Source organism: Colletotrichum graminicola (genome assembly GCF_000149035.1).
Source record: "Colletotrichum graminicola M1.001 genomic scaffold supercont1.15, whole genome shotgun sequence".
Classification (NCBI taxonomy): domain Eukaryota; kingdom Fungi; phylum Ascomycota; class Sordariomycetes; order Glomerellales; family Glomerellaceae; genus Colletotrichum; species Colletotrichum graminicola.
This window is the reverse complement of record NW_007361019.1, coordinates 69,813-82,068: the sequence shown is the minus strand read 5'-3', so window position 1 is coordinate 82,068 and position 12,256 is coordinate 69,813. Positions and strand designations below refer to the sequence as shown.

The 12,256-nt window shown below is 54.5% G+C and overlaps 3 protein-coding genes across 3 annotated transcripts; 2 read left to right on the top strand and 1 right to left on the bottom strand.

Moving 5' to 3' along the window:
* Positions 1-3,377: 3,377 nt before the first annotated feature.
* On the bottom strand, positions 3,378-6,718 carry GLRG_04605 (uncharacterized protein; the record flags this gene model as incomplete). The annotated part of the gene is made up of 3 exons (XM_008095290.1): positions 3,378-5,329; positions 5,378-6,564; positions 6,660-6,718. The coding sequence occupies 3 exons, from the start codon at positions 6,716-6,718 to the stop codon at positions 3,378-3,380; spliced, it is 3,198 nt and encodes a 1,065-aa protein (XP_008093481.1).
* A 1,906-nt stretch (positions 6,719-8,624) lies between these two features.
* GLRG_04604 (SNARE domain-containing protein) lies at positions 8,625-9,981 on the top strand (the record flags this gene model as incomplete). Its single annotated transcript, XM_008095289.1, has 7 exons — positions 8,625-8,862; positions 8,927-9,201; positions 9,267-9,500; positions 9,561-9,666; positions 9,735-9,784; positions 9,867-9,898; positions 9,957-9,981. The coding sequence occupies 7 exons, from the start codon at positions 8,625-8,627 to the stop codon at positions 9,979-9,981; spliced, it is 960 nt and encodes a 319-aa protein (XP_008093480.1).
* A 1,022-nt stretch (positions 9,982-11,003) lies between these two features.
* On the top strand, positions 11,004-12,064 carry GLRG_04603 (aldo/keto reductase; the record flags this gene model as incomplete). The annotated part of the gene is made up of 3 exons (XM_008095288.1): positions 11,004-11,061; positions 11,112-11,386; positions 11,459-12,064. 3 exons carry the CDS (start codon positions 11,004-11,006, stop codon positions 12,062-12,064), a joined length of 939 nt encoding a protein of 312 aa, XP_008093479.1.
* Positions 12,065-12,256: the final 192 nt, after the last annotated feature.

Sequence of the window (12,256 nt, the reverse complement as noted above, 5' to 3'; positions counted from 1 at the left end):
TTCAAGAGGTGATCGGGCTTATTCTGCGAAACGTTCACGCTTTGTGCTTCGGGAGGCGGCGGGGAAAGTGCTGCATGCTCTTCGCTTTCTACGTCAGACACTCGTCGCGCACCCGTCTCTGCCATTGCATGACCCTGGTGTGAAGGCTGTGGGGAAGACAGAAGAGACCCGTTAGACTTTTTGTGGTGAATAAAAGGTGCTTGAGGCTGAAGCTGCAATACTGTTCCAGTACTCGGGCGCCCATGGGAATGCTGAGAACTAAGGTACGGCACTTGGGTTTGCTCTTGCTGCTGTTGTGGCAGGGCTCCTGTAAGCTGTTGACCTTCACTTTGGCTACCAGGCCCGAAATTTTGGGGCGATGCTTGATGGCTGGGAGTTTGCGCCCTGAACTGTGATGGAACTTGTGCATTCTGATCCTGCAAAGGCGAAGCCGATTGCTGTTTCTCTTGATGCTTAGGCGCGGTGCGTTTGCTGAACAGCCCAGAGAGGAAGCCACCTGCCGAACTCCTCCTACCGCGATCCCCATCTTCAACATATTGTAGCTGCTTGTCAAGCTGTGCTAGTTGTACGAAGGACGGCCCAGAGCCTGTGGTATCGCTTCTTTCTCTGCCTTGCGGTGCGAGAGGGCTGAGCACGACAGGTTGGTTCGATGGCGTGCTTGAAGGACGTCCTAGTATGGACGGAGTCGCCGATTGAGAGGTGACGGACTTGTGCGGTATCTGCAAGTCTTGCTGGCTAGAATTACGGTTGAACACTTTGCTTCTAAATCCGGAGAAACGCTTCTTGGGGGGTCCCATAGCGCCGCCTGCCGCTCCATTTCCGGCAGTCGACGTTGATGAGCGAGACAGATTGGGAATTGGGAGGGCGGACGGCGATTCATTGCCGGCTAAATCGAGGAACGAACGCTTCCTGTCAGCGAAACCCGCAAGTTCTTGACTCTGAGAAGAGATATCGGGATTAGGGCTTTCTTTAGGTAACTGCGTGATGCTTTTACCCTCACGGCCCTGAGGCACACTTGCATCAGAAGGTCTGGATCCTCGCAAGTTTAGGAAGAAACTCGATCGTCGCCCTTGGTGGTCTTGGAACTCTCCCATAGTGACGCTTGCTTCGGGGACCTCGTTCCTCTGTATGTCCGGGTCGGCAGGGATACTGGCTGCCGCTTCTTCGGCCTTGGAGGGAGGCCGTCTGCGAGAGGATTCCCGGGAGAGACGATCGCCAATCTCTTTGAAGAAGCCAGCACTGCGCCTGCTTCGGCCACGTTCCTCGTCTATTAAGGGATCGAAGGTGCTGACTTCAGAGTCGCCCGTCTGTGCCCTGTAAAGCGAAGTCGAGTCTCGGCCGTTATGCTGTTGGCCCAGGTCATGAGATCTTCGAGGCCCTATTGGCGATCCAAGATTTTGCTCCCATTGAGGAGGCGAGAACAGGCTTGGATAACGCTGTGCGGAGGACGGAGGCACTTCAGAAAACTTCTGTCTGGGCGGCAACTGCGTCTCTGGCCGTGACACCGCCTGCGGAGGCACTCCAGTTTCCTTTTCATACCCAAAGAAATCTTGCTGTTGAGGAGACAAAGACCCCCCGGACTGACGGCTTCGGCTAGTTGCCAGCGGCTCCGATAGGTGAGACTCCTCGAGCTTCCAGGGGCCTTGTGGTGGAAGGTGATGGATGGGGTTACCCGCGCCCCCGAACGTTGGAGACACCATTCCCTGTTGTGGGCGCATACCAGGGCCAAATGGTGGTCCATCCATCCGTCCGTTAGTCTGCATGGTAGCTCCTGTGTAGACAGGCCGCGGGACACGGCCCGCTCCCCTGAAAGCCGCACCCGGTGCAAGCGGCCTCTTCTCATCGTCAATTCTCCAGTCGGAACCAGTGACACCGGTACTATCTGTTGCGAGAGTTGCCGCCTGCGTCGACGTAGCCGAGAAGACGTCATGTGATATGCCACTGTCTTTGCGGGAGCTTGATGGTCCAGTGTCAATCCGAGCGGGCTGCGCAGGCTGAGCAGACCAGCTAGAATCCCCTTGCTGGAGACGTGATGGTGTAACGGTATCATGGCCATGCTGGTCAGCTGCATTACGGGCAGAAGACAACACAAGCTGAGCGTCCTCATCGTCGTCCAGGGAGAAGCGCTTCCTGGCTCTCTTGGTCAAGTTGATACCAAAAGTGGAACTTCGTCTAATGGGCGGAAGACCAACAAATGAAGAATTGCGCTGTGGAGATTCAGTTTGTTGCTGTTGTGATGGCAACTGTTGTATGGTTTCCTGTTGGCCCTGGTGCGGGTATAAGGGAATGGCGTGGTTAGCATTAGGCCTCGCACCATTTCCGTTGATTACTTCTTTGCCTAATTCAGTAGACGGCTGGAATGAACACGACGGCACTGGCGGTGATTGAGGTGATACCACTTGGATATGGCTAGAGGAAGGCGAGTGCGGCGACACAACAACCCAGTCATCATATTGGTCATCGGCCAGACTATTCATTGGCGCTGGAGCCGTTTGTGTCTGGGTAGCTTGGTGTGCGTTTGGCGCATGGGGGATCGGATCTCTAGGTCGTTCCATTTGTAAACCCTTCTCTTGAACCGAAGGTGTGTTTGCGAAGGGGTCCCACGACGTCTGAGCCTTGACAGTGGGCCTAGGAATCCAAGCATCATCTCCGACCCAAAGATCTTCATCATTGACCTTTGCGTAGCTCTTGGGGCCTGGCAGGGAGTGTGTGTCTGAAACTGGGGACACCGGCTCCAAATCACCATCCCCGTGAGGACCGGCGGGTTGTTCCGGGGTTCTGGGCCGAGGTGGAGCCCGTGCCGAGCCTAGGTTGCTATTGCCCTGAGTCAAGCTATCAAATGGGGGTGTACGTGAGGTCTGGGGTACTTGAGGCGGTGGAGTCGGATCTGTCGGATGTTCCGGAATGGTCTGTGGAGCTGGGCCTGACACGGATCCCGAGAGCAAACGTGAATGCGCATGACCCAAACTATCGACATGGAACGATGAGCGTGCCCCGAGATTTAAGCCCCATGATGTACGCCGCTCGGCTCTAGTCTTGGGTTGAGCCGTCGGAGGAGACGAGTCGTTCTGTGGAAGAACAAGCGATTAGAGAGGATTCACCATATAAAATGCCACGTGGGACCTTGTTTGCTCCGAGGGCACCACAGGGGGGGTTACATGATCGTGCAGAAAAAAATGTCGTAGCATTCCTTATTCATACAGTCCTGTCATTCTGGCCAGAAAGGAAGACACATAACTCATAAGTGATTGCCAAGGGGGGAGACAAGGGAAATGATAAAAAGTGAGAATGATAACAACAAACAGGGCGTATGGGACGGATCAGACTGTCGATCCCTACAGCCCCTTGTGGTGTGATGATCCCAATTGAGAGGAATGTTAAGAAAATACCTTGTCCCCAGTGCCACGGAGTTTGCTCTTTCCCTTGCTCAGTAAACCTTTCCCTGCCTTGCCAGCTGCAAGCAATAGCCCCTTGCCCTTTGCCCCAACTTGTCCGCTCGAATGCTTAAAATCGCTTGAAGGCGAGTGGGACGAACTTGCGGGTACGCTGCCTGCGGGAGGGCGACCTGGGGCTCCCACACTCAGATTAGGGTTGCTCGCGTTGAGGTACTGCTGGTAGTAAGGCTGCTGAGAGGCCGGCTGAGAGGTGGTCGGCGAGGGTTGGGATTGTCCCGGACCTGTCGCGCCGATTCCGAATGAAGCAGTGGCATTGGCATGCTCCGGATGCTGAGATTTCAAGGTGACCAGCCAGTTGTTGAGCCCTGAGTCCATTGACGCAAACTGTGCTCGCGTTTCGTTGTACTTATTGATCCTCTCTGAAGGGCTTGCTAGTTCCATGATTTCTTTAAACGTCTTAATCTTGACTGGCTGCGCTGGCTGCTGTTGCGAAGGCACAGGAGATGTAGGCGGAGAGAAGTCCTCCAAAGGCTGGGCCTGAGCCGGAGCCAGGGCCGGGTAATCGCCGGGCGGGGGGCTGGGGAAACCGGTGTCAGACGCAACCTGGGCCATTGACTTTTCGTCCACGGGAGACGGCCAGCGGGCTGGTACAGTCGATGTAATGTTCTTATCAGTCGATACTGACAGTGGCGACAGTGGTTCGGCCGCCTCGGTGTCCATGCCGTCTCTCGGCGCAGAACTAACCTGCGACACTTGATGAGACACGGCGCCTGAGTCTTGCGATACACCAGCATGCGCATCGTCCAACGCTGTAGGCGACTGCGTATGTTCCGCTTCTCTAGCCAGTTCGGACAGCGCAACTTGCGCCTCATGGCGGGGTTGTTCAGAAGGAGAGGCGTCTACAGCTGTAGAAGCACTTGGGAGGACGGACTCGGGGAGGGGATCCGTTTGGGCGTCCAAAGGCTTTGGTGTGACCTGTTCCGATCCTGCCTCCCAGGAAAATCGTCGACCAAGAGATGGTGGTCTATCCGAAGCGTCCTTGCGAGGGCTCAGAGGGGAAACATTGGAGTTGCCTTGGTCGGCAGCCGGCCCGCGTTCGGGCTTCGGCTGCTTTGATGGCAATTCAGACATGTCGGGTTTGTCGTCACCCGCAGCCCAGTAGTCTTCGTATACGCCGTGCAGGTAGGTGCTCTCGCGGGTGCCACTGCCATCAATAGCCGGGCTTAGTCGCTGGCTGCTGTTGCTAGTGCTGAACTGGTTAGAGTCAGGAGTAGGACGGACTGGACTCAGGCTGCGCATGATCTCCTCCCGCAACTTGTCGCTCTCCTTGACAGGGGAGGGTTCTGTAATCGTGCTCATGGTGGACTCGCGCTGCAATTTCTCGGGCGCCTCGAATTCCGATGACGAGGTGCCTGATTCACGAGAGTTTGACGGAGCTGAAATGGTCAAGTCGTCATCCCAGTCGGGATGGTTTTGACTCTGATCGGCCCGCTTCGAAGCCTCGGGACTCGAGACAGGTATAGATACACTATCCTTCACCATGGCAATACCGCTCTCTCTAGTCCTTTCGTCTTCGTTATCGGTGATGGGAGACACTTCGCCAGAAACCAAGCAGAGCACCGGGTTTTGCTCCGGAACGACAGGAGTCTGCTGGTCAGAAATGGAACGCGTTTCAGTGACCCAGCCTCCGGGAATAGGTGGCCGCGATGACTGCGATGGCAGACGAGATCTGCTTGATTCCGCAAGTTCGTTGATTGGTGGGGTCTGTGATGGCGAAGGTGACGTGGAAGTGGTTGAATGCGGAGTGGGGTCAGAAGTTGAAAGCGGAGATGTCACCAATGGTTTATTCATGGATGGCATTTTCTCTGCTGCGGAGGCAGCCTCGGGCTGTTGCTTTGTAGATGGTAAAGACGGCACCGGGGGCGCTTCGTTGGCTAATTTTGATGGATTGGTGAAAAAATCATCTCCGAAAAGAGACATACGAGCGAGATCTGGCAGTCTAGGGCTGGTAGAATAACGCCGGTTCTGGTCAGATTCCTCAACGGTCGGTTGCTGCAGCTGCAGTTCAGGAACAACCAGACTGCTCTCGTGAACATTTCCCGAAGGACTCAGGCGGCCTGGGTCTAGGTTCTGGAGCCGGGATTGTGCAAGAAGGCCATCAAATCCATACTCGCTCTTCCTCTCCGCGACCGGTGCCAGGATAGGCTGTCGTGTGTCATCAGGACCAGGAATACCTTGGCCTTCGCCCTTGTTCAAGCTACCGTGTGCCGTGTGCAGATCACCAGCTTCAAGGCTCGGGGTGGATGAGTCTGCAGGCGAAACTACAGGGTCGCTTCTAGGGACGCCGTCACTTCCCCTACTAGGCCTTCCGTTTTCCCCAGAACCCCTCCCATTCTTGTCTTCGTCCATCCGGCGATAAACGTCTGATGGTCGGATGAAGGGCGGCGACTTCGGGTTCGACGGCGTGCCAGGCGACCTGATGTTGGAGGGGGATGCCGGCCGTTGATCGACCCAGGGACGTTGCGTCGAGCTCGACCGAGAACCCGACGTCTGATGATTACGATCTTGCTGGCCCATGCTGCTCTTACGAGGGGGGAAACGTGTAGCTGGAGGCTGCGCCGGGGCTGGCGAGGTCCGCCGGCTTCCCAAAGAAGGGGACGGAGTGCGGTGAGAATACTCTGTGCGGCCAGTGAACGATACCAGCGGGGTCACCTGAGGTGCACCACCGCTGGCAAATTGCGGCGACGCGTACGGCTCATTTTTTTCGGAAGCACTGGGCATGGAAGCTGGTCCAGAGGCATTGGGAGGCGGCTTTGCAGAGTTTTGGATCCGCAGAGGTGGAAGGCCGGCAGTGGACCGCGGGCTAGATGATAGCCCAGACTGGTCAGTAGTCGGTTGCGGCGGTCGCATTGAAGGCTCATGCGCGGGTTCGACAAGTTGAAGTGCGGGCGACTGGTTTGACGTGGGAATAGTCGCCGTTGTCGACTGGCTGACCGATCGTGACCCCATCGGTCGCAGAGGTGGAACAGTCGCAGTGTCCTCGGGCTCATCGTCGTAATCGTTTCCCCAGTCATCGCCGTCGTAGTTTTGAGTCTTTGCTTCGACCCATTTCTTGGTTTTTGTTCTCTTCACATTTGTCTTGTAAGCACTCGTCGGCGTCTCCGGGCTTCTGGGGCAAGTAAAGCATTATTAGCATCCTTAGAAGAAGATGGGCGCGACACGATGTGTCATGTGGGAGCCTGTGGCTAAGGGAGGAGCACTCACAGCGACGAGTTGGTATGCTGGGGGGCCCCGAAGCCATAGTTGTACGAAGAGCCGTCCATCGCGTCGGACTCGTCTACTCGGTCATTTCTCACTCGATCTGGCTACGACTGCAGGTGTTTTGAAGTTCAGCGACGGCTCGGAAGGTGGTATGATGAGGCGCGTAGGTTGATGGTTCGACAGATCGGACAGATTGAGGACGGGGAAAGCCGGTGCCAAACTCGAACGTGCGGATTACAGATCGGAACGAAAACGCAGAGATCTTCAACTGGAAACAGCAAGAAGGGCAACGGAAAACAGTCAGACGCACGCTCTCCAAGGGCGCAGCCTTCAGACACAGGGCAGAACGGGATGGGGCTGGGCTGGTGGTGTAGGTCACCAGTCTATCCAAGCCATGACAATTGCTGGAGGCGAAGACGGGGGACGGGGAACCTAGAGAAAAGACGGGACGATGGACAGGTAATTTGGGGGCTTGGGAAGAGTGGATGGGCATCGCTTGGGCCAGCCGTGCAAGGTCATGGAGGGAGGAGGGTACATGCGCTCTCGCCTTTGACGGCACGGGGGCTGCCTGTGCAGCGGTGCGGGAACTCGATGGCTCTCGTCAGCCATTGCCGGGCAATCCTGGTTGCTTTGGCACCCCGAGTTCACTCTACAGCGCTTACAGTCTTACATAGTCCAATGTTGACCACCCCTGAAGGAACGATATGTTAATGGCACCATACCAAGTAGTATACGCTTGTACACTACTGAAAAGAGGAGATGGAGCTGGGCTGTTTTCCTCAAGAACGCTAGCCTGCGGGACTGTGCCATACACTAGGCGCCTGTGGGTAGGTACGGTACCTGACTGTAGGTGTATTCCTATTGAGAGGAGCACGGGGCAACAAGACGCTATGATGTAGCTTGTCTGGCTTGACTTGTACAGTACAGCGGCAGACCGAAGGTAACAGTTGTCTGATACTGGCTCACAGACGGCATCCCTCCAAGTCTCTTGAATGACAACATCGCCTCATCGAAATGCATGCGCAAACAGGCAGGATGGCTGCGGTTCTGCGTGATACCGTTTGTGGTGAATCTGAATTTTGGTTTGTTTTGTTGTGATTTAAGTTCTGAGGCAAGATCATATTGGCTGCCATTTATTTCGACTACGGCTAGAATCTCGACCGAAACCAAAGGCGAAGGGTTTGTTTGTACGTAGCTCCAACGGTAGGAGCAAACATCGCGTGTCGTCGGAGCCGAAGCTCTTGGGTGTTTCTTTGGTATTGGCTACTGAACCATGTATTTCCCTTCATCAGGAGCCGCTGGCTAATGGAAGAGAAAGCCTTGTTCAACAAACGTGTTAGTTTACGTACCGCGAGCGATACTCAGGTAGGTAGGTAGATACCTAGCACTGTCTATGTATCTGGTAGGTAGGTACCCACTTATACGACGGAGCACTCGGAGACATGTTTTGATGGAGGTACCTAGGGAGACGGGTACTTAGCAGCACCAGCCACATGTCTAAAGGTCTGCAATTAATTAGTACACTAGGCGACGGTGGATTGGATCGGACACCCTGGCCCCGTCATCCCGACACAAGAACACTGAGCTGAATGCTCTCGACTACCTGGATCTCTCGACCACGACACTCGTTTACCTTGACTAGGGACGGTGCTAAGAAAGGCTCACTGTATTCTACAAACTACAGGCACCTCGACATCTCCATATCGCCTTTAGACCTCGTTGTATCGTCAGACTTCTACGACTGCGCGCATTGTACAACAACCTTCTGTTCTCAACCGCAACCTATTGACGCGTCGCCAACTTGATACAGTTGATTTCCCATCACTTACCATCCATCTCTGCGATTGAGCCATTGCTACAATAATCCTTTCGCAAGTACAAAGCCACTTGACAAACAAATCCAACGCGCTGGCCGCCTCCCCTCGAGATCCCGTTCTCACTCGAGCCGCTACATAACCGATTTTCATAATGGCGGTCGCATCGATACAGGACCGAACTGCCGAGTTCAAATCGGTCCTCGCGCAAGCACAACGTCGCCAGGCCTCGACTAAGGTCGGCGCTCAAAGGCGATCTCTCCTTACCGACTCTCAGAAGGCCGCCGCCGATGGCGATTCCCGACCTCGGCGCTCCGACTTTGCGCGCCAGGCGGCGCAGATTGGAAGAGGAATTTCGGCCACGATGGGCAAGCTCGAGAAGCTGGCAACACGTATGCATTCAGAGACTTCCAGTTCACAACAAATACGGCACCGGTACTGACGGTCCTTTAACAGTGGCGAGACGCAGAACTTTATTCGACGACCGGCCGGTCGAGATCAATGAGCTCACGTACATTATCAAGCAAGACCTGAGTGCTCTTAATCAACAAATCGGAAATCTACAAGTTTTGACGAAGCAGCAGCATCCGAAGGCTGATCAAGAGGGAGAGCATAACAAAAACGTCGTCTTCATGCTCCAGGGCAAGCTGACGGACGTCTCGGCTAACTTTAAGGATGTCTTGGAGGAGCGAACCAAGAACATCCAGGCCTCGAGGTCGAGGACAGACAACGTAAGCCCCCACCCTGACTCTTGCCACGGCAAAAGAAGCATATGTACTGATGCGAAGCTTCGCAGTTCATCTCCAGTGTCTCTCAACACACGCAACCGCCATTGCAGCAATCGGCATCGCCCTTGTACGGAACTCCTCACAGAGGAACGCCATCACCGGGCGCTGACCTTCTCTCGTTGAATCCTCCTGGGGATCAGCAACTTCTACTCATGGAAGAGGCGCAACCACAAAACACGTATATTCAAGAGAGAGGCGCGGCGATTGAGAGCATCGAATCAACTATTGCCGAGTTGGGATCTGTAAGTTGTAGCGTTTAATAGTCTCCATCTCGAGCAAGCTGGACTCATAGACGCACGCAGATATTCGGACAGTTGGCGACCATGGTGTCAGAGCAGAGTGAGATGATCCAGCGAATCGACGCAAACACGGAGGATGTTGTCGACAACGTGCAAGGGGCGCAGAGAGGTGAGTTTTTCAGGCGTGGGGCGAAGAAAAACATATCAACGATATTGTGTCTGACCGTTTGGTTGCAGAGTTGCTCAAGTACTGGGGGCGTGTCTCGAGCAACAGATGGCTCATCGCTGTAAGTTGCCACCCGCGATGTCGCGCGCCTGCGGGCGCTGGCGATCTATTCAGTGGTCTACATTTACTGACAGATGGAGCAGAAAATGTTTGGTGTACTTATGATTTTCTTTCTGTATGTTGCCCGTCGGCCTCGCCCCCAGATCAAGCTCCCTTACTGACTCGTTACACAGGCTTTGGGTCCTTATCGCAGGTTAAGATTAGACGAGCATTGGCGTGGGTATAATCATGAGAATGATGAGCGGTGGATTGGGGAATCGAGATCAAGACGGACACTGGTGTTGGTTTGTGCAATACCAGTACTGTTCCGCTGTATCATGATATTGATGCTGGGACGCGAGCGTGGCACAGCGATAGAGCTTCTCTCTTGCATACACTTAGATCTATTAATCATCAAAGAGGTTAACTTCGGCTCATGCCCTGACGCTGGCGCCGCTACAGAGTGTTGTAACTGCTTGTGGTTTGGGTCCAATTGTGGGTGATGCCAACGGTAAGAAAGGGGGGGGGGGGTTGTGACGTGATATTGCAGTTCCATTCAATCCTAAACTACTCACAACTCAAGGGCCCCTCCCCCAGCACTCAAGGCCTCTCCACCGTCATGACTCGGCCCAACAATGTCCGAGAGCGGTTCCGGTGACTAGAGAATTATCCATGAATGGAGCAGGTTGACAGTCTGCCCCACCGAAGAGGGGTGTATCCTCTTTTTCTCCATACGCTACACTACGCTATTTCAGCGCGTCAAAATGGCAACCTGGGGAAATCCACACAAAGGGGCATGGAAGTTGAGGTCGAAGACAAGCCTACTTAGCATCTGCTGTGAATTGTATTTACTGAGACTATCGAGGGCTTGCCCCATTGTGGTCAGCCTGGCATCTAAAAAGACATTGAGGATGGTGACGGTTGAAGAAGACAGGAAGGTCACAGCGAGAGGGATGGGGTTCTCAACCCAGCTCTTGATCTAATGCATTAACCCCGATGACCTTGTCCGATTGCTTTCTGGCCTTGTTTCTTTATTTATTTATTTGTCGGCAGTATATATTCCGACATCCCACACCCTCTTTGTATTTTGCTCCGAGAGATGTTACCCTTTGGTCCCCCTCTTTCGTTGGCTTTTTGTTTCTGAACTGCATACTTCTCCCTCCTCCTCTTCAGAACATTAAGATCAAGACTCAAATTACCCCGCCCCGGCCTTCGGCCCCGTACATTGCAACGTGATCAAGATGGCGCCTCAAACCTTCAAGCTGAACTCGGGATACGAGATCCCCGCTGTTGCTCTCGGTATACTTCTCTGCCTCCTCGCATATCTCATTAACTTATGTCCCTCATAGGCACATGGCAGTCTGCCCCCGGCGAAGTCAAGGACGCCGTCTCCTACGCCCTAAAGATCGGCTACAAGGCCATTGACGGCGCCTACTGCTACGCCAACGAGGATGAAGTCGGCGAGGGCCTCAAGCAAGCCTTTGCCGATGGCGTCAAGCGCGAGGACATCTTCGTCGTTACCAAGCTTTGGGCCACCTACACGATTGGCGATGACAGGGTCAAGGAGGGCCTGGAGAAGAGCTTGAAGAGCCTGGGCCTCGACTACGTTGACCTTTTCCTTGTTGTACGTTCTCTCTGCCTCAGACGCCGACTCACATGACGCATCACGACCGAATATGAGCTCACAATCAAACAGCACTGGCCCATTGCCATGAACCCCAACGGCAACCACGACAGATTTCCCACCAAGCCCGACGGCTCCCGCGACATCATCCGGAGCCACTCGCATGTTGACATCTGGAAGTCGGTCGAGAAACTCCTCGATACGGGTAAGGTCCGCTCCATCGGCGTCTGCAACTACAGCGTGAGGTACCTCGAGGAGCTCCTCCCCCAGGCCAATGTCATCCCTGCCGTCAACCAGATTGAGAACCACCCCAGTCTGCCCCAGCAAGAGATTGTCGACTTCTGCAAAGACAAGGGCATTCACATCATGGCGTATAGCCCCCTCGGTTCGACCGGCGGCCCCCTCCTAACCGCCGACCCTGTCGTCAAGATCGCCGAGAAGCGCGGTGTCACCGCCTCCACCGTCCTACTGAGCTACCACGTCGCCCGCGGCAGCACCGTCATCGCAAAGTCTGTTACCCCGGACCGCATCAAGGCCAACCTCGAGATTGTCGAGCTCGATGAGAAGGACCTGAAGGAGCTCCGCGCCTACTCGGACGATCTGACCGCTAAGAAAGAGCTCAAGCGCTACGTTTATCCCGCATTTGGTGTCGACTTTGGCTTCCCCGATAAGTCTTAGATGTATTGATGTTCTTTCCCAATATATAGAGTGGATGTGTAAAACTGATTTGCATTTTTCTTTGTACGATGCGATGGTGAATTTGAGTTGCGAATCAACACTGAATATACTCAATACGCACCGCCCCTGATGAGGCAGACATAGGCCGTCCAGGTCAGCCAGCCAATCTTGCAAAATCCAAGTACCAACGCA